The 17,394-nt window shown below is 43.1% G+C and overlaps 1 protein-coding gene across 1 annotated transcript in view; it reads right to left on the bottom strand.

Annotated features, from left to right (window-relative positions):
• SLC9A4 (solute carrier family 9 member A4) overlaps window positions 1-17,187 on the bottom strand; it is a 63,112-nt gene extending 45,925 nt beyond the window's left edge. Inside the window, exons 1-2 of the mRNA XM_003804450.5 lie at window positions 16,398-17,187; window positions 10,986-11,449 (exon numbers count right to left, since the gene is read on the bottom strand). Of these exons, the coding sequence (XP_003804498.1) occupies window positions 10,986-11,449; window positions 16,398-16,653 (720 nt within the window). The 5' untranslated portion in view covers window positions 16,654-17,187. The remainder of the gene's footprint in view (window positions 1-10,985; window positions 11,450-16,397) is intronic.
• Between the last annotated feature and the right edge of the window lie 207 nt (window positions 17,188-17,394).

Raw genomic sequence — 17,394 nt, forward strand, 5'->3', positions numbered from 1 at the left:
ATATTTCAGAGATTGTTTCAGCCCCCCGATCTCTGCTATTTTATTACAGCAGCCCTAGAGGGCTAATACAGAGGGCTATGTCTTCCTCATTGCCTTGCATATCTTTATAATTAATCTTCACTGCTTGAGCTTGCCATAACTCAGTTTCTTAAAACAAAAAGCCTAACTAATTCTGACCCTTTATTTGTTTTACTGTCAAGTTAAAAAAAAAAAAAAAACATTGGAAGTTAAGAGTCACAACATAATACAATAAAAATGATTTTTCCTGCATGCCAAATAGTGGAAAAATGCAAAGAATATCATAAAGACAACAACCTGACTCAAAAAATTAAATGATGAACCCAGTTCATTTTCTAGCTTGTATTAAGGAGCTCTGGCATAGTAAACTCTGTCATGGGCAGTTTCTTGGCAACCACCTTCTCTGACTCTCCCACCACAAAAGGAAACCAACTAAGAAGACCAGCAATTACCTAGCAAGCTCGCATAACAATGTAAAAGGCAGAAGAGAGGAAGCTCTTTCACCTCACTCCTAAATGAGGGGAAAAAAAGACCTGAAGCCCAGGATAGGGAAGTTATACAAGGTGTTCATCCATGTTCATGGGGTTGAGATCTCTGGACATTCATTGTTTCTAAGTTCAGCGAACAGAGGCCAAGCTGGTGAACTGAATGGATGTCAGAACACGTAATGAGGAGGAGAAAAAAGTATGTGTATCAATAAATCCTGTTTATTGACCTAGGGCGCAGCAATGACATTTCTTTAAGGAATTCTTTTTCAATTTAAAAAGTTTGAAACTCTTCTGAACTTGAGGAAAGATGGAGGATTGCCATAGTTCATAGCTGCAATTATCACCTACTTGCCAATGACTTCCAAACATGCATCTTGTTTGAGCTCTGGCCCAGGCTCTAGATTTTCATTTCTATAACTACTGAACAATTTCTTTCAATTGCCTGTAGGTTTCTAAGACTCAACAATTAAAAACCAACCTAATACTATCATCCACCTCCACCAACACCTGTTCCTCACCCATGGTGCTATCCAAGAACCCGCCTGAGTCTACCACCCCTCAGTCTATGCAAATCCCTCTCCTCCTTCACTCACCACATCAATTTGGAGCAAATGACTTTAGGACTATCTTTCGCCATCTAGTGTCAGTTCACCTGCATGATACAAAAGGTAGTTTAAAAGCCACTTAACCTCAAAACTCTTTTAACCATAAAAGCAAGCATCAGTTGTAACTGATAGATTTAAACTCACTAAAGACTAGCTGTGTAATTTGCTTTTTCTGAGAGGGAGATTGCTCTGGCATAGTGGAACAAGCAGCGTCTGACCCTAAGTAGTAGCTCAGTAATAATTTTTGATGAATGAGTGGATGGATGGATGGATGGAGGATTAGAACTCAGGGGACCTCTGGCTCCACCAGACACGACTGAACTTAATTGTTAACATAAAGGAATTAGATTTCAGGCCGGGCGCGGTGGCTCACGCCTGTAATCCCAGCACTTTGGGAGGCCGATGTGGGTGGATCACAAGGTCAGGAGATCGAGACCATCCTGGCTAACACGGTGAAACCCCGTCTCTACTAAAAATACAAAAATTAGCCGGGCGTGGTGGTGGGCACCTGTAGTCCCAGCTACTCAGGAGGCTGAGGCAGGAGAATGTCGTGAACCTGGGAGGCAGAACTTACAGTGAGCTGAGATCGCGCCACTGCACTCCAGCCTGGGCAACAGAGCGAGACTCCGTCTCAAAAAAAAAAAAAAGGAATTAGATTTCATGGTCTCTCAGCTCTCTCAGTGGTATTAGCCTATTACTCACCAACAATCAAAGCTGGTCCTGGGAGGTAAGGAGGAAAGTATGGATGACCTCAGCCTGGAGTCAGGGTCAATGGCTTCCTCCCTCACCCATCGCCTGGATCTAGTGCTCCCATCCAGGCCTGTGTAACAGGTTCTGCTGGATGTCATCCATTTATGCAACCATGGAGGAAGCTATAAGGAAATTATTTGTCAGCCAGCACCTCCCAAACAGCCAACTCATGGGGTTTTTCACGTGACACCGGGCATGTTTTTTTTCCCACTGCAGCCCAACACACCCACAGACCCTTAAGGATGCATGAACGGGTGTTGTTGGGGGTGGGACAGCTGTTGAAAACCACAGGACTAGGAAAGTCCCCAGGCTGTGCTTGAAGCTCTACGCTTTTCTCTCAAGTCAGGAATTTCTATTAATGTATTATGCAACTTCCTAGGAATTCTCTGTGGCTAGAAAGGGTTCTAATAAAACACAGAACAAGCAGGTCCATGGTTAAAAGGAATAATCTACAAACAAAAAGAAATAAGTCATGTGTTCATAGCTGTGGCTCCTCAAAGGCAGGAGATGAAGCTTGTTTGCTTCTGCATCCCAGGCACTCAGCAAGGCTGGCGGGAGAGAACTTCTCCCATGCGCTTTTCTGCACTCTTTCTGATTACTCCCTAAAAAGCTAAAGAGACATTGCTTTTCTCCCTGTTTCTCTTCCAAATCCATTTCCATAGCTGCTCAACCCCACCTCCTGACAAAGAAAAGACAACTTGATAACGAGAGGCTTTTTCTTTTTTCTTGTGCATGTGACCTGAAGTGAGTTCTAATTACTCCTAGGTAGCTCACAGTGTAGTCTAGTTGAAAGCCAATTTGTACAATTCAAACTTCAACCATTCTGTTTATTTAGCCAGAAGAAAATGAACCAAACAGGTGTTTGATGAATCAAATGGGAGGCATTGCAATGAAATAATACAGTGCCCCTCCAGCCCTGTCCTGCTTTAGCATGCCTCCCAAGGATTAGCCCACACCCTTCAGGCTGCTCCTTAAAGGGCGAGTCTGCGGCTTAGACTCCACAAGTGCAGGAAGTAAAGGGGTTGCCTGTTGTGGAAGGTTAGGAGTCAGATTCGGTGAACCTCTGCCCCCTGCAACACTCTCCTTCATTTACTGGGACCTGCACTGATCTGCTCCTCACTTCTCCCAGGTCCTCCCACCTCCCCAGCCAAGTCCAAGCTCTTCATCACAAGCTATAGTGGTTGCTGCATCTCTCTCTCTGTTTCTCTCTCTCTCGGTTTACTTCTCCCTCTGCCTGTGACACACACACACACACACACACACACCAGCTGTGAGCTGAGAAGTTCACCGTGAAAACCTCCAAATATTTTGGCTGAAAGTGCATGTCTGAAGGCAAATGCCTGAATCCTTTGGGACCCATGTCTGGGCTGGGTGGGCACCAGACTCCTGCCCTCCCCAACAGAAGGTCAGAAGCAGCCCCAGGGGAGAGCCTCACAGATAAAGCACTTGCTGAGACTGCAGGGTTGTGGAGTTCACTCCCAAGGCACCCAAAGCCAACCAATCAAGGCTGCATGGCCCTTTCTGCCTGAAGGTTAGGCGTAATCTCCATTTCTATGCCTGACAGACACCCGGCAGATGGCAGATGGTTGTTCTTGTGTGGACCCATCTCTGGCACACAGGAAGGGCAAGAAGACATTTGTGTATCACCTGCCCTGTGCCAGGCATCCGGAGTCTCATTTCACAACATCCTCACAATCACCCTTTGAAGTCAGATTAATCATTCTCATCTTACATATGTGGAAACTGAGGCACAAAAGGATTGGGTCCCAAGATCATGCAACTTGTAGGTCCATGCCTCCCATACACAGTGAGATCCCTATATTCTTGGACAGAGGAAACTGTCTCTTGGTAAAGCTATCTCCTCTTGGCTCCCATTCTTGGAATCAGAATAAAATGAAAGAAAATACAAAGAAGACAAGGAAAAGATGCCTACTCTCCCCTCAAGATGCTGTTCAAGTGCACATACAGCTCTTCTTTAGGAAAAGCTGAGACTGCAATGTTCAGATAGACAGACACGAAGATGTGGCATCATTAGGGTGTCAGGAGAGCTCTGTGGCTCAGACGTACTCATGCAGGTGGACTTGGATGAATAACACCAAACACAGGGGCTCACTCTGTGCCACGTGCTATTTTAAACGCTTTACGTGTATCAATCCATTTTAACCCTTCATCAACCATATCTCCATATTACAGAAAGGAAACTGAGGCCTAGAGAGGGTAAGTGATTCACCTGAAGTCACTCAGCTTGCAAGGAGTGGAGGCAGGACCTGCAATGAAGCATATGGCTTCCCATCCATGTTCTTGGCTATGCTTTACTACTTTTTGAATAAGAAGTAATAGAGTAAGGGTCCCTTTTGAGGCAGGAAAATATAAAGCAGGAGGAATCATGAAGGAAAATTTGCCCTCAAATGAATAGGCTGGATACATGGTTCACCCTCATGTGCCCTGTGTCCAGGACAGCGGGGGTGCAGGACACGTGCATGACAAGGTGTGGGGAAAGATAGGACCCTGGGACTCTTCCCTCTGCCCATGCCTGCCCCTGATTTTATCCCACCCTTAGCGTTTAGGTTCAGGAAGCAACTCTGAAGTTTGGCGGTGACAGTTAATGTGAGGAAAATCACCCCAGTTTGCTCCCTCTTGGGGGCTTGAGGAAAGAGAGCTTCAGTCACTGGAAACAGAGACCTGGGCAGCAGGCCAGCCCCAGGGCCAACATGGCCCCTGCCCACCTCTTCTAGTCCCCACTGCTTGCCGCCTCATCATTATTCACTCTTCCTGCTGCATTCGTTCTTCCACTAGAGCCCTTGACTCAGCCCCCTCTGCAATGCTCCATTCTAGATGCTGAGTCCTGTGACTGCAGGAGGGAATGGCATGGAGAGAAATTAAGAGAGCCAACAGGCAACTAGCCAGCAAAGTTACGTTGCTACAGGGACAGACAGATGAGAAGAGAAGAGGGCAAAGGAATTCTAGCATGAGGGATCAGGAGATATAGGATCTAATGCTAGCAGCAAGAATCCACAATAAATAGAGGGCAAATTGCAAACTGCATGAAAGGTCAATGGTCTCTGATAGAAACTGTTGCCACTGATTGCCTCACCCAAAGGGAATTGCTGGCTGGGCAAAGCAGTGAGTATGACTTTTCACTCTGTCTCTGGGATACTGAGCTGCATAGAATAAACTCTAGTGAATGAATAGATAAATGACTTCTATGAGAATCTGTGTCTTTATAACAAAAATAACAGTGAAGAAACTTAGGCACATGGCGATCTGCTAAGTCACCCAAGAGGCCTGAAGGACCGAGAAGGGTCAGTACAGAGATGTGGACCTAGACAGTCTGGGTCCAGGGGGTCTCTGTCCTTAACCACTGTGTACTATCACCACCTCATTAAGGTGCCATGAGGCTTAAATAAGGAAAATGGCATGAAGCACCCATCAAGGTGACTGGCCCAGTGCTCAGAACATTTAGTTCCACTTTCCCTCCCACTCTCCTCCTAGAGAATGGCATCCAGAGCCAGGAAGATGTCACCAGAGGAGGGAGCAAGAGTAGGAGGGGAGAGAGGGATGAGGAAAAGGGGAAGTACCGGGTGGCAGTCAAGAGCAGAGACACCCTGGAGTCAGGCTGCTTGGGTTCCAGCCTCAGCCCTGGCCTGTCTGGGCCTTTGACCTCTCTGATGAGGTAGAGGAGATAAGGAGCTGGGGGTGATAGAAAGCTTAGTGGCCTCACTTTGTTGCTTATCCAGCAAGCTGATCCAAGAAAACGAGGGCAGATTATAAATCTAAGAACAATCCGCCCTCCCATCCGTGAGGTGGTGCCATATTTAAAATCAGCTGCTTGTTCAGAATGAGCCGACCACTAAACAGTGTCCGGGAGCTGCTTCAATACAAAGTCATGGCCAGCATTCATTGAGTGCTTACTCCAGGTTGGGCATTCACTCTGCTAAGAGCTGAATATAAATTTTCCAGTGATCCTATGAGCTGAAGAATGTCATTATCCCAGTTTTACAGCAAGAGGAGGCACAACAGGATCAGAATGTTGCCTCAAGCCATAGTGTTTTGCAGAAAGAACACTGGCTTCACTCACTGGACTTAAGTCCAGTCTCCTCATCGGTAGCACATGGGTTCTCTCTTGTCCCTCCCAGTTCCATGAGTGGAAAATTCAAAAGGTAAGGAAAAAAGGAAAAAGTTTGGGAGGAGGGAGAGCTGTGCACACCCGTGTCTGCTCTGTCATTGTTCAGGCAGTGTGTCCTTATGCAGTTTATTTTAACCTCCTTTGCCTTATTGTCTTCATTCACGAAGTAAGGGCACTTGGTCATGCCTCTTAGTAAAAGCAAAGGGTTTAATAAAACACTAATAAATGCAAAAGTGACATAGTAGATGCACCTGTCTTCCTGCTGTGATTTTGGCCATGAGATTTAACTAGGGATATTGTTTATGCAATTTTAGAAACATTCTTTTTTTAAAATAAAAAATTATATATATTTAAGCTGTACAACATGATGTTTATATATGCTAATATGTTAATATATAAATATATGAGATATTTTTCTATATATTATATATGTATATATATGTGCATGTGTGTGTATATTGTGTGTGTGTATATATATATATATATATATATGCTGTACATGGTGAGATAGTTACTAAGGTCAAGCTAATTCTTGTATCCATCTTCTCACGTTGTAACCATTTGTGTATAGTGGCGGGTGAGGACACTAAAGCTATCTGGGTTTTGTCTCCCTCCTTTTGCCTACCATTAAGCGTATGTGTGTTCTGGTGATTAATGTCATAACCTAAAATATTCAGCAAGAGGGAGAAAAAAGTGGGACAAGAGATCTGGAGAATCAGATTCATCAATATTTCGACTGTTGGGAGCAACCCCTTCTCTTTGGTGGGAAGGCAGCTCTTTCGTGGATGAAGATCTGCAGCGTTGTCGCATGTAACCCACAATCACAGGCCACCTTCTGGATGACTCAGCCTCCTTGCCGAAAAGGCATGCTTGTGACTGCTGCCCCCAAGAAGGCTCCTTCCTCAATGAAAGGGTGAGGTCAAGGCCCTTAGCTCAAAATACAACTGGACGGCAGCAAGTACCCGTTCCTTTTCAGCTGTGTTCTAAATATGGCCCTGGGGCTTCTCTGGTTTCACTTAGGGACCCAGCAGTGCCAGTGCACACTTAATACTCACTGTGCTGTGGGTGACCACAGAGTGGCCCAAGACTGACGTGTGGACAACCCCACGGAGCCAACGCAACAGCAGCTCTACCCAGCAGAGGTCACAACAGTGTCCTCAGCAGATACTCCGGTCGCTTGAAAATTATGATTTTATCCTGAAATGATCATTCTTATAAATGTCTCCCCCAAAGCAATTAAACTCTGGGGAAGTCAAACACATGTTGCTAACAAACAAACCCCAACCAGAAACCAAGCCGGAGTTGGCTCTCCATGTGAAATCTAGAGACAACTCAGGAGGAAGTCAGATTCTGAAGCTCGAGGAAGGAGTCAAATGCTTTCCTTGGTAATTGATAAAGACTCTTCCTTGGCAAGAACTTTTGTAGATTATATCTGAGATTTTGATGAATAAAGAATATGCTGTGAAAATTAAAGAGATGGCATTTATCCAGTAGTATCTTGACCTCTGTAATAATTTATGAAGGAAAGGTTGAATAATTGCTTCAGAATGGACTTCCAAGGGGTGTCCCTGGTCTTGTCACAGATAAACACCCTCCGGGACATTGTCAGTAGTGCGGGTGAGAGTAACCAAATAACCTCCAAAAAACTTGGATCTGAGTGAAAGAAGGTTATCCCTGGGAGATGAACTAGGAAATGGACACATCATGGGTCAGAGGGCCTACCTTAAGAGATGGAATGGATTCCCAGACAACGACACTTACTCATTTGTAACAAAACTGAAAGTATGACAGTATTTATAGATGGAATGGGTTGGGGAAAGGGGATCTCAGAGACTAGTCCAGTGTCGTCTGGGGAGATGGATAAGGTCCTTGTTCTAGGCGTATCATCATTTTTTATCAACATATATCAGCTTCTCTCAACCTAAAGGCAATAAATCCATAGTTCTCAAACTTCAGCGGTCATCTGAGGTTTTAATAACACAGGTTTCTAGGCTCAACTCCCAGACAGTCTGGGTCAGAGGGTATGAAATGGGACTGGACATCCGAAGACTCATCAGTCCCACCAGTGTGATGCTGAAACACTTGGCCTGAGGACCAGACTCAGAGAAATGAAATCTCTGAATCCTATGACAGTCTGGAGTCGAGACTCCCCGGGCAGCTTCCTGACAATGTGGCTTTTCGTGAAGCTTGCCCACAAGGGTAGAATGCACCAGCCTGATGATTCTAGTGCCTTGCCTCAAAAGTTAGGGATTCTCGCTATGAATAAATGATTTGACATCCGGCTTCATGTATGGGCCTCCTTTGCTTAGGAAATCCGTGGATATGGCTCAGATTATTTTTCAAAGGGGGACTTTTCCTCTCTGTACTATTTTTGCATAAAGTTTTTTAAAAAAAGATCTTGCTTGCCAAATGAATTAGTAAATTGTAAATGGGAAAAAAATTAAAAACAGAATGTTTGCATGTCTTTTGGTTAGACACAATCTCTGGAAGCAAAATATGAAACGCAGGAGCAAAAAAGAGTCATTAGCAGGTTTCATGATATAAAAATTTAGAATTTCTATAGGGTAAAAGATACCATAATCTAAAAAAATTTAAATAATAGAATGGAAGAAAATATTTGGTCTTCATGGGACATTGAAAAGTTTAAAGGTAAGATAATTTAATGAATTCCTATAAATCTTTTTTTTAAGCAAGTGGTCCCAAAGAAAAATGAGCAAGACGCAACATTTGCATATAAACATTGGGATATGACATACTTATACTTAAAAAAAGTATTCATTGTTTATCTGAAATTTAAATTTAACTTGGTGTCGAGTATTTTTTTAAGTTTGTCAACCCAGAAAGGACATGAGCTTTCAATGTACAGCATGTGACAGAGTCATGATTTGCAGTTGCTGAAAAGTTGCTCAATATTATAATGCAAATTCAAACAAACATGAGAAATCCTTTTTGCTCATGGCATTAGAAAACATTAAGGAAACAATGTCCCTTGTCAAAGACATAAGAAAATATGGGTGCAACACACTAAGGAAGTATAAGCTGATAAAGGCTTTCTGGAAAATCTTGACAACTGTGGTCCAGGGCCTGAAATTAAGGTTCGATATTATGTACTGCCACGATATTTGGCAAAATTATGAGGACCTCAACTGGTCTACATGCAAGTTTCCCTCCCCACACCGATCCCTGGATAAGGTGCCCCAGCCAAACCACCCTCCTTATCAAGGGTACCAGGCACAGTTCCTGCTTCTTCCTGAGTAGAAGGTCTTAGGTCCCTGCCAACCTGCAAAATTATTCCAACAACTCAATCATCTCCTCCTGTGAGAACCAGGAAGCACCTCACCCTCTTGTTACCACGAAGCCTGCCTCCCACAGCTCCTGGTTGTTCATTCCGTTCCCAAGCGCAGCTTCTGTGTGGTCCTGCGGGGCATGTGGCATCCTCCTCCCCTTGGCAAGTACAGGTGACTGATAAACTGTTGTCAGTCTCATCTGCCCAGTGTTGGGTGTCTGTGTTTGGCCATCTATAACCTTAGAGTGAGAATCTCTCATTTACCAAGGAGGCAGATAGGAGCTGATTAAAACAGCAGCACATTTTAAATTGTTAAATGTACATACTGTTTAAACTGGAAATTTCACTTCTAAGAAAACATCACGTAAAAATACGAATGCAAAGAGAGAGGCATGCAGAAAAAAAGAATATTCAATATGCATTTCAACATTGCTTGTAAGAATGAAACACTGGAAACAACCTGAATGACGCATTCATCAGGAAACTGCTAAATAAGTTACTGTAAATTTAATTTATGCAATACTATGCAATAGCTGAAAACACATAGAAAGAGGGCCAGACACGGTTGCAGTGAGCCGAGGCTGCATCATTGCACTCCAGCCTGGGCAACAAGAGTGAAACTCTGTCTCAAAAAAAAGAAAAAAAAAACAAGACACGGAAAGACTTGTTATATCTAAGCAATACATAAAATACACCCACTTCATATTAAAAAATACAGATCACACACACATAGATGATAAAAGATTTGCAAAAATGTTGTATATGCATATAACAAATACAGGAGGGAAAAGGTCAAGCTGATGAAAGTGGTTGCCTCTTTCATAGAGGAGGAGGTGAGGGCAAGCAGAAGCTTTTGTGTTTCATGCTATATAGTTTTGTACTGTTTGATTCTTACAGTGAAAATGTATTCTAGTATTACTTATGTGCTGTGATAGAAATTTAAAAATAAGAAAAGTATATGAAAGTATGTATAAAAGTCTTCTTGTCTAACAACTGCTGAAGGTTTTTAGTAATTAATGAAATTGAGCAACGGGACTGGCTAGTTCTCAATATTCCAGCACCCCCAGCCTACAGACATCCCCTGAGCCTTAATGCTGGGTGTTGCTCAAGCCTGTATGTTCTTCTCAGTTTCCCACCAGAAAGGCTCATAAGCAAAAACGCCTCATTCACTTTTTTCCATACAAGTCCTGCAACTGAGTGATACAAAAACTAACACATTTTCACAAATCTGTTGTCATCTCTTCCCTGACCCTTATCTTTTATTTAACCTAATCTAATGTGGTATGTTAAAAACAAAACAAAAATGCATATAAAGGGAATGAGAGTGAGGTCTGATGATGGAGAGGAAATAAAACCATCAGTTTCTGCTTTAGCGGTCGTGAAACCCCAGAAGGGCCATTAGCAACAGTTTCTGTTTGCTAAGTGAAAAAGTACATTTAACTCAAGAATGATACGTTCTCTCTCCTTTTCCACTCTTTAATGAAACTAGTTGGTTTGTGAATGACAAGCAGTGTGAGTGAACCGTTATGTAGGCAGTGCAGATCCCAAGGAAATTCACCAGAACTCGGACCACACCGCATGGGCTGAAGCTCATCCCTGCCCTGCTGCGCTGAGCCACACTGGAGCCGTCTCCACAGCCTCCGGTCCCCAGCCCCCGCCCCCCCCAAACCCTCATCTCCCCCGGAAGCCGGGGGGGGCACATGACATCTCACCACAGTAATGCCATCATTGAGCAGGGCCTCCCCAAAGATCATCATGTAGAGCTGCTCGTTCACGCGCGCTTCCTCAAACACGGCTAGCACGGCCACTGGGTCCACGGCGGAGATCAGGCTGCCGAACAGCAGGTTCTGCAGCAGGTTGACGTCGTCCAGGCCAAAGGCCTTCACCTGGCAGATGAAGTAGAGGGAGAGGCCAATGCCCAAGGCGTTGATCAGGGCCCCCAGTACTGCCCACCACAGGATGGAGCCGATGTTCTCAAAGAAGGGCCGGGTGGGCATGAAGTAGCCGCCCTCCAGAACGATGGGTGGCAGGAGATACAGGAAGTAGATGCTGGAGTCCATGACCGGAGGCGATTTGTGGTCGGTGCCGAAGATGATGCCGCCCACCAGCGCCCCCACCAGGATGAGGAGGCAGCTCTCTGGCATGAGGCCCGGCAGCCTGTGGTAGAGGTGGAAGCCTGCGGAACAGCGAAGAGCACAGTTAGGTGCTTGCAAACGAAACGGTCTGGGTGTACCTGAGGTCTTTTAAAGTCAAGCAGACAGGACCGTGGACAAGCTGACTGGCATCTCAGCCTCAGCGTCCCATCTGTAGCAGGAACTGGTAGTGTCATGAGGGTCGCCAATAAGATCAGTAGGTAACATGCCCAGCTCGGCGCAGGTCACAGAATCATTCACAGCCAGCTGCCCCCTCCCCCCTCCTCCTTCCTGCTTTCCTATCTTACAGGGACCTGCGAGGGTGCATGAGGGAAAAGGAGAAACGAGGGTGAAACTTTTGCACTCGTGCAAGCCCAGCTTTCAAGCTCATGCAGAATCTATCATAGTCACCAAAACCTCAGCTTGTTCCAAACTTACCTGACCTCATTCCCCTCTTCACCAAACACATACACAAAAATTAAAAGTCCTTTATTTTGTCTCCTGTGTTTAACCAATGACATTGATATCTGGTCAGCCACTGAAGAGGGAAATCAGGTGGCATTCTCATGAGTGACCCTTCATGCATTCAGCTCTGTATTTATTTCTTATGTCATGACTCTCACTCACTACACCTAAAATCTATCCCCTCCTCTCCATTTCTTTGGCCACTGCCTTTATTTAGGATCTCCCCATTTCTCATCTTAATGATTGCATTGTCTTCTTGACCTCCGGTCTCACCACACTCTACTGCCAGATGATTTTTCTACACCATGGGTCTCTGATTGTCTCAATTCCCACCTAAGATTCTGAAGGCACACAAAGCATCTTCTGGATTGTAAACCAAGGGTATTGGTTGTGCAAAGACGATGTTAAGTACCGCCAGGTGGAAGACCAAAGAGATAGACAACTGCAATTCCCACTATTGATAAGGTTTTGGAAACAAGACATGAACAAAGAAGAAGATGACATGTAAGTATATAATGAAGGGTATATTGAACATATCAACAAACATGGTGAGAGATCAGAGCTCAGGAGATCACCACGGGGCTCTCTCCAAGTCTGTCTCCCACACACTCGGCACTATCTTTATGTAGCCTGCATTCAGCCAAAGGGCCTTGTCACTCTGCAGGCCTCTTACTTGTCTTCTCATTCCGTTGTCACTGCTTGGATTGTCCTTTTCCTTGGTCCCTTTAAGTCCTGCTCATCCTTTGAGGCTTAGCTTTCCCTAGCTCCTTCCTGAGTTCATATCTTCCTCTGAATTACTAATAATAAAACATTTATCTCACTCCGTCTAATAACAATAATCCCTGTCTACTATGTTTTGTGCATGATTCATGTCTCCTACTAATGTGGAAACTCCCCAGACTCAGGCAGAATGATTTACATCTTCATATGTCCCCAAATGCTTAGCACAGCATCTTGTCCACAACAGCTGGCTTATTTGCTGAGTGTATAAATGAATGAATAAACAGTTAAATGTTTATCAGAGGAGCTTTTTCATGACAAGAGATTGAACAGGTTGTTGGAGAATGATGAGGATTTGCATATTTGGGTGACAGAATGGGAGAAATTTTAGGTGGGGAGAACATCAAGAGTGAAAGAAGAGAGGAAGAAATGGCCCAGCCAGATATCTTTGACATTCATTGAGGGGATCCACCTGGCTGGAGCAACCTTTGGACTGGGAAAAGTGTCAGGAGAGGACTTGGAAAATGATTTTGAAACAAATAATGGAAGACCTTGAATTCAAACCTAAGGAAGGCAGTGGACTTCCAGCCATAGGCCATGGGGAGCCAGCAAATATCTCCTTGGGAATTGTTAGATTCACCCATCCATAGATGATATGAGCTTCCCTGACCATGGCTTTGAACTTCTCCATTGACTATAAGCAAGAAAGTTAACACAACAGGGTATAATTATCACCAAGGAATACCATCCCCACTTTCATTTGGCTTCAGGGTTGGTGTAAGCACCTCTTCTGGAGCACTGAACTCATCATTTTCTAATCACTGCTTATTTCTGCATTTCCTCTTCCTCCTCTTTATTTTACTTCTTTCTTCTTCTCCTCCTATTTCTCCTCCTCCTTCTTCATCTTCTTTTTGTCCAGCTCCTGCTGCTCCTTCTTACTCTCTTCCTCCTCCTCCTTCTTCATCTTCTCTTTGTCCAGCTCCTGCTGCTCCTTCTTACTCTCTTCCTCCTCCTCCGTCTTCATCTTCTCTTTGTCCAGCTCCTGCTGCTCCTTCTTACTCTCTTCCTCCTCCTCCTTCCTTTTTCCTCCTCCTCCTTCTCCTTATCCATCTCCTCCTTCTTCTCTTTCTCCTTACCGTTTTCCTTCTCCTTCTTCTTCAGTTAGTGCTTATTTTAACCAAACTTAACTTTTTTCAATATATAAAGGAGGTGGAAGAGCTCATAGTGTGATTTTCTCAGGCCCTGTGGCTCCCCAGTTTGGCCCTGCTTCCAGGAATCCAGTTTCCTGAAATGGTTCCAACATTCACCTGCCTTAAGCCAAGTTGCTCTCTACACAGTTGTAGCAGGAAGAGGCCACACATCTATAAGTAGGGCCCTGTAAAGGGAAATGCTACATGCCTTTCACATTTTAAAACTTCTCCCTTTCATGATGGACAATAGAGTCAATCATTTAAAATTTACAGTTTCAGGCCTTAGAGCTTAAATGGACACAAATATTAAAAGTCCTGTCTGAAAGTCAAAGAATGCCCTACAATTATGTTCTTCCCAAAGATTCAAGAAACATTCATCTGTGGTATTCTAAGATGTGGAACTGAAGTAGAAGATAAACCACAAAGTCTGAGGTGGCTTTGTATTATCTTTGTTATACATTATCTTTGTTTTATAAGTGCATATAGTTGGGTGTTTTAAAAAGGATTGGGGGAGAGTTTTGATGTTTTTCTGTCAGAGTATCTATGGGCAATAAGTACTAAGTTAACCTATCTTCCCCATTAGACCAAGTCCCTTGAGGTCAGGGACCATGGTCATTTCCACATATTTCATGGGTTCTCAGAAAATGTACCTTGATGGAATGAGGAATAAAAGAATGAATCATAATAATGATTATTAATTTTATTCTGATTCATGTTTTATAACATAATCTTTAAAAACTCATATGAATTTCTTAAGTGCTGAAATTATAAATCATCATCATCATTATTATTTTGGCCCTAGTAAACAAGCCCTTATACATAAAACTACCAGCCCAGTAACTGGCACATAGTATATATTCAATAAATATGGCCTTTTTATCTCCTCACCCCTCATGTCCATATGGAATATAAAAATAATCTAAATTCTTGAAGACTAGTAAATATGAAATTGTACTCAAATAAGCGTGTTCTGATATCCTACTCTTTTTTTCTAAAGTATGTTAAATTACATCATGAAAATCAAGAACATTTAAACCAACAGTTCTATGAATAATCGTATTTTCACAGTGCTCTTCACTCCTAGACAGAATGAATCTGGGTGCATACAATGCCTCTACAAAACAAGCTAGGTTTTACACAAACATAAAACCAAGACAAAATGCAGCCTTTCTGCATTTAGATGTTTACTGATAAACAGAGCAACTAGCTAGTCAGTGACAGGACGAGTTTCCTGATACTCAGATCGACTTGAGCCATTTCTGTGAAGAGGAAGCCAGGTTGTGGAGTGGGGAGCAGGGAACACGGAATCTTTAGCATATTGTTTTAAAAGGAAAACTAAAGTGCCAAGTAAGATCACCTTGAACACAATCAGTGTCCATATGATTTCACAAAGATGTTAGACTGTTCTGAACTGAGAATGTTATCCATTTGGAAAGCCATTTTTACTCGTATACCTCTTAAAAATATAGTAAGATCCTTTGTGTAACTTATTCACTAAGCAAATTGCACAAGACTTCTTCAAACTAACAATTCCTATTTAATATTCACACTTTACTAGCCCAAAATGAATAGCAACTATAAAGGAGAGTCTAAAGGGGACACCTATACCAGTGTCCCCACACCCACAGGGAGGGAGCTAAGTGAATAGCCAGAGCACACAGAAGGTAACTGCCAGACCTCAAGGCTCAACCCACATTACACACCCATCCTAGAGAAAATATACACATATAAATAAATGAGAATTAAAATGTTTCATTGATTCTATCTCAATAAGGCAATCTACATACTCAAATAGCATAAAGTTTATAGCTGAGGCAAAGGAGGCATTGTGCTTAGCATTTGAGATAATTATATTAATTTTCCACTTTAGAATAAGCTGGTTTTAAAGAGATAAGGGGGTGCAGTTAGGGATTAAACAGTCACAGAGTATAGCCACCTCTTTGGTTTTTGACACAAAGATCCCTTGATTGGAATTTAATCTATTAACTTGGATTCACTTTATTTCACAAAGGAAATTAGAGGTGCCTCACTGGCCCCACTTGGTAGGTATAAACTAATATTTTACTGACAGATATAATCTTATATGCCCCGACATCCCATCACTGAGTAATACAAGTTGCCTATGGTTTTCTTGTTTTTTGCTTTCTGTGAATTTGCAAGAAGCACACACTGCTTTTAAAGAATAAACAATGGGGTCATTGATGAAGCCCACAATTACACAGCCAAGAATATTTTGCAGAAGAAACATTACGTGTTTCCTGAAATTTCCACCTTGCATCATGCCCAGGTCTACGTGCTTTATTCTCTATATTTTTAAAGCATAGAATTTGAGAGTTTTGCATGTCAACAATGTCACATGGTTGTCACCCTGAAATGAGAAGAAACCAACACAGCCCAGTACCCAGAAGTACGCTCTCAAATTTCAAAGAGCAATCTCAATGTATTAAATAGCTTAGTAAAATGCAGTTATGACTTTCCCTTGACTGAAGGGAAGAGAATTTTTAATGTAATAGCAGTAACAGTTAAAATCCTCTTAGCCCATTATCTATAAGGCATTTTCACATTCACTATCTTATGTAAAAAAATAACTCACCAAACCAGGTGTTTAAGGACTTACCTATTTTTGCAAGGGATGCTAGAAGTATCCAGAGAGTGACCTCATAAGGAATTTGCACATAGTCATAATCCAGTTCAAAAACAGATATCCCTTCCTCTGGCTCTGAGCTGGCAGCAGCAAACCAAGCGTTAGATGCATACTGAGCAGTGGAATTTGCAGATTCATTCAAATCAAAAGATGCTTCAGAACACTCAAGAGCCACTAGCAGTAGCAAACAATTCCAAGGACTGTAAGTCACGAACATCTGCAGAGCCATTCCTGTGGGCTTCTCCTATCTACACCCCTGTGTGGATGTGTGCCACACACCTGAAGTCGGGGAGGCTTCTAGAGAGTGACTGCATCCACCTGGGTCAAAAGTAATATAGGTACAGTCCGTGGGTCCTCCCAAGAAGATTCCGAGTGTGTTATTGAGCTCTGTATGTAGACACTTTCTAATCTTCTTTAAATCGTTTGTGTTCAGGCAACTCAGCTTCCAACTCAAATGCAGTTATTCAATAGACTTGTTAAAGTCCATGGAGCTACCTGGAGGACCTCCATCCAATCATGGCTTGAGCAATTTATGAAAGGAATAAAAATCTCTTCACTTAAAGGCATTTCCTCATTTCACTGCATACTGGCTTTGTCTTGTGGGTGAAAATTTAAAAGGATACTGTAGTGCTCATTCCACAGATCACTGGAGTCCTTCTAATGAGGAAAGGAAACCTTCCCTGTCTATCAGATCCCAAGAAGGAGCTACCTGATCTGCCCTTGTTCCTTCTCTCCTCCCCCTGTCCTCTTATTTGTTTTGAATGACCAAGGCTTCAGGTAGCTCTGGAACTACACTTAATTATTTGCTCTGATTTGACTTTTGTAATGAAATCCTTTCTCTGAGGGTTCTCTGGAGGTCACACTGCTGACACCTAGTGGGCACCTGCAATACAACACCCTTGACACGTTCAGTTACGAACGTTAAGGTGACCATGAAATTATCTAAACCAGGACACTTTGGGGAATGAAT

The sequence above is a fragment of the Pan paniscus genome, chromosome 12 (genome assembly GCF_029289425.2).
Source record: "Pan paniscus chromosome 12, NHGRI_mPanPan1-v2.0_pri, whole genome shotgun sequence".
NCBI lineage: Eukaryota > Metazoa > Chordata > Mammalia > Primates > Hominidae > Pan > Pan paniscus.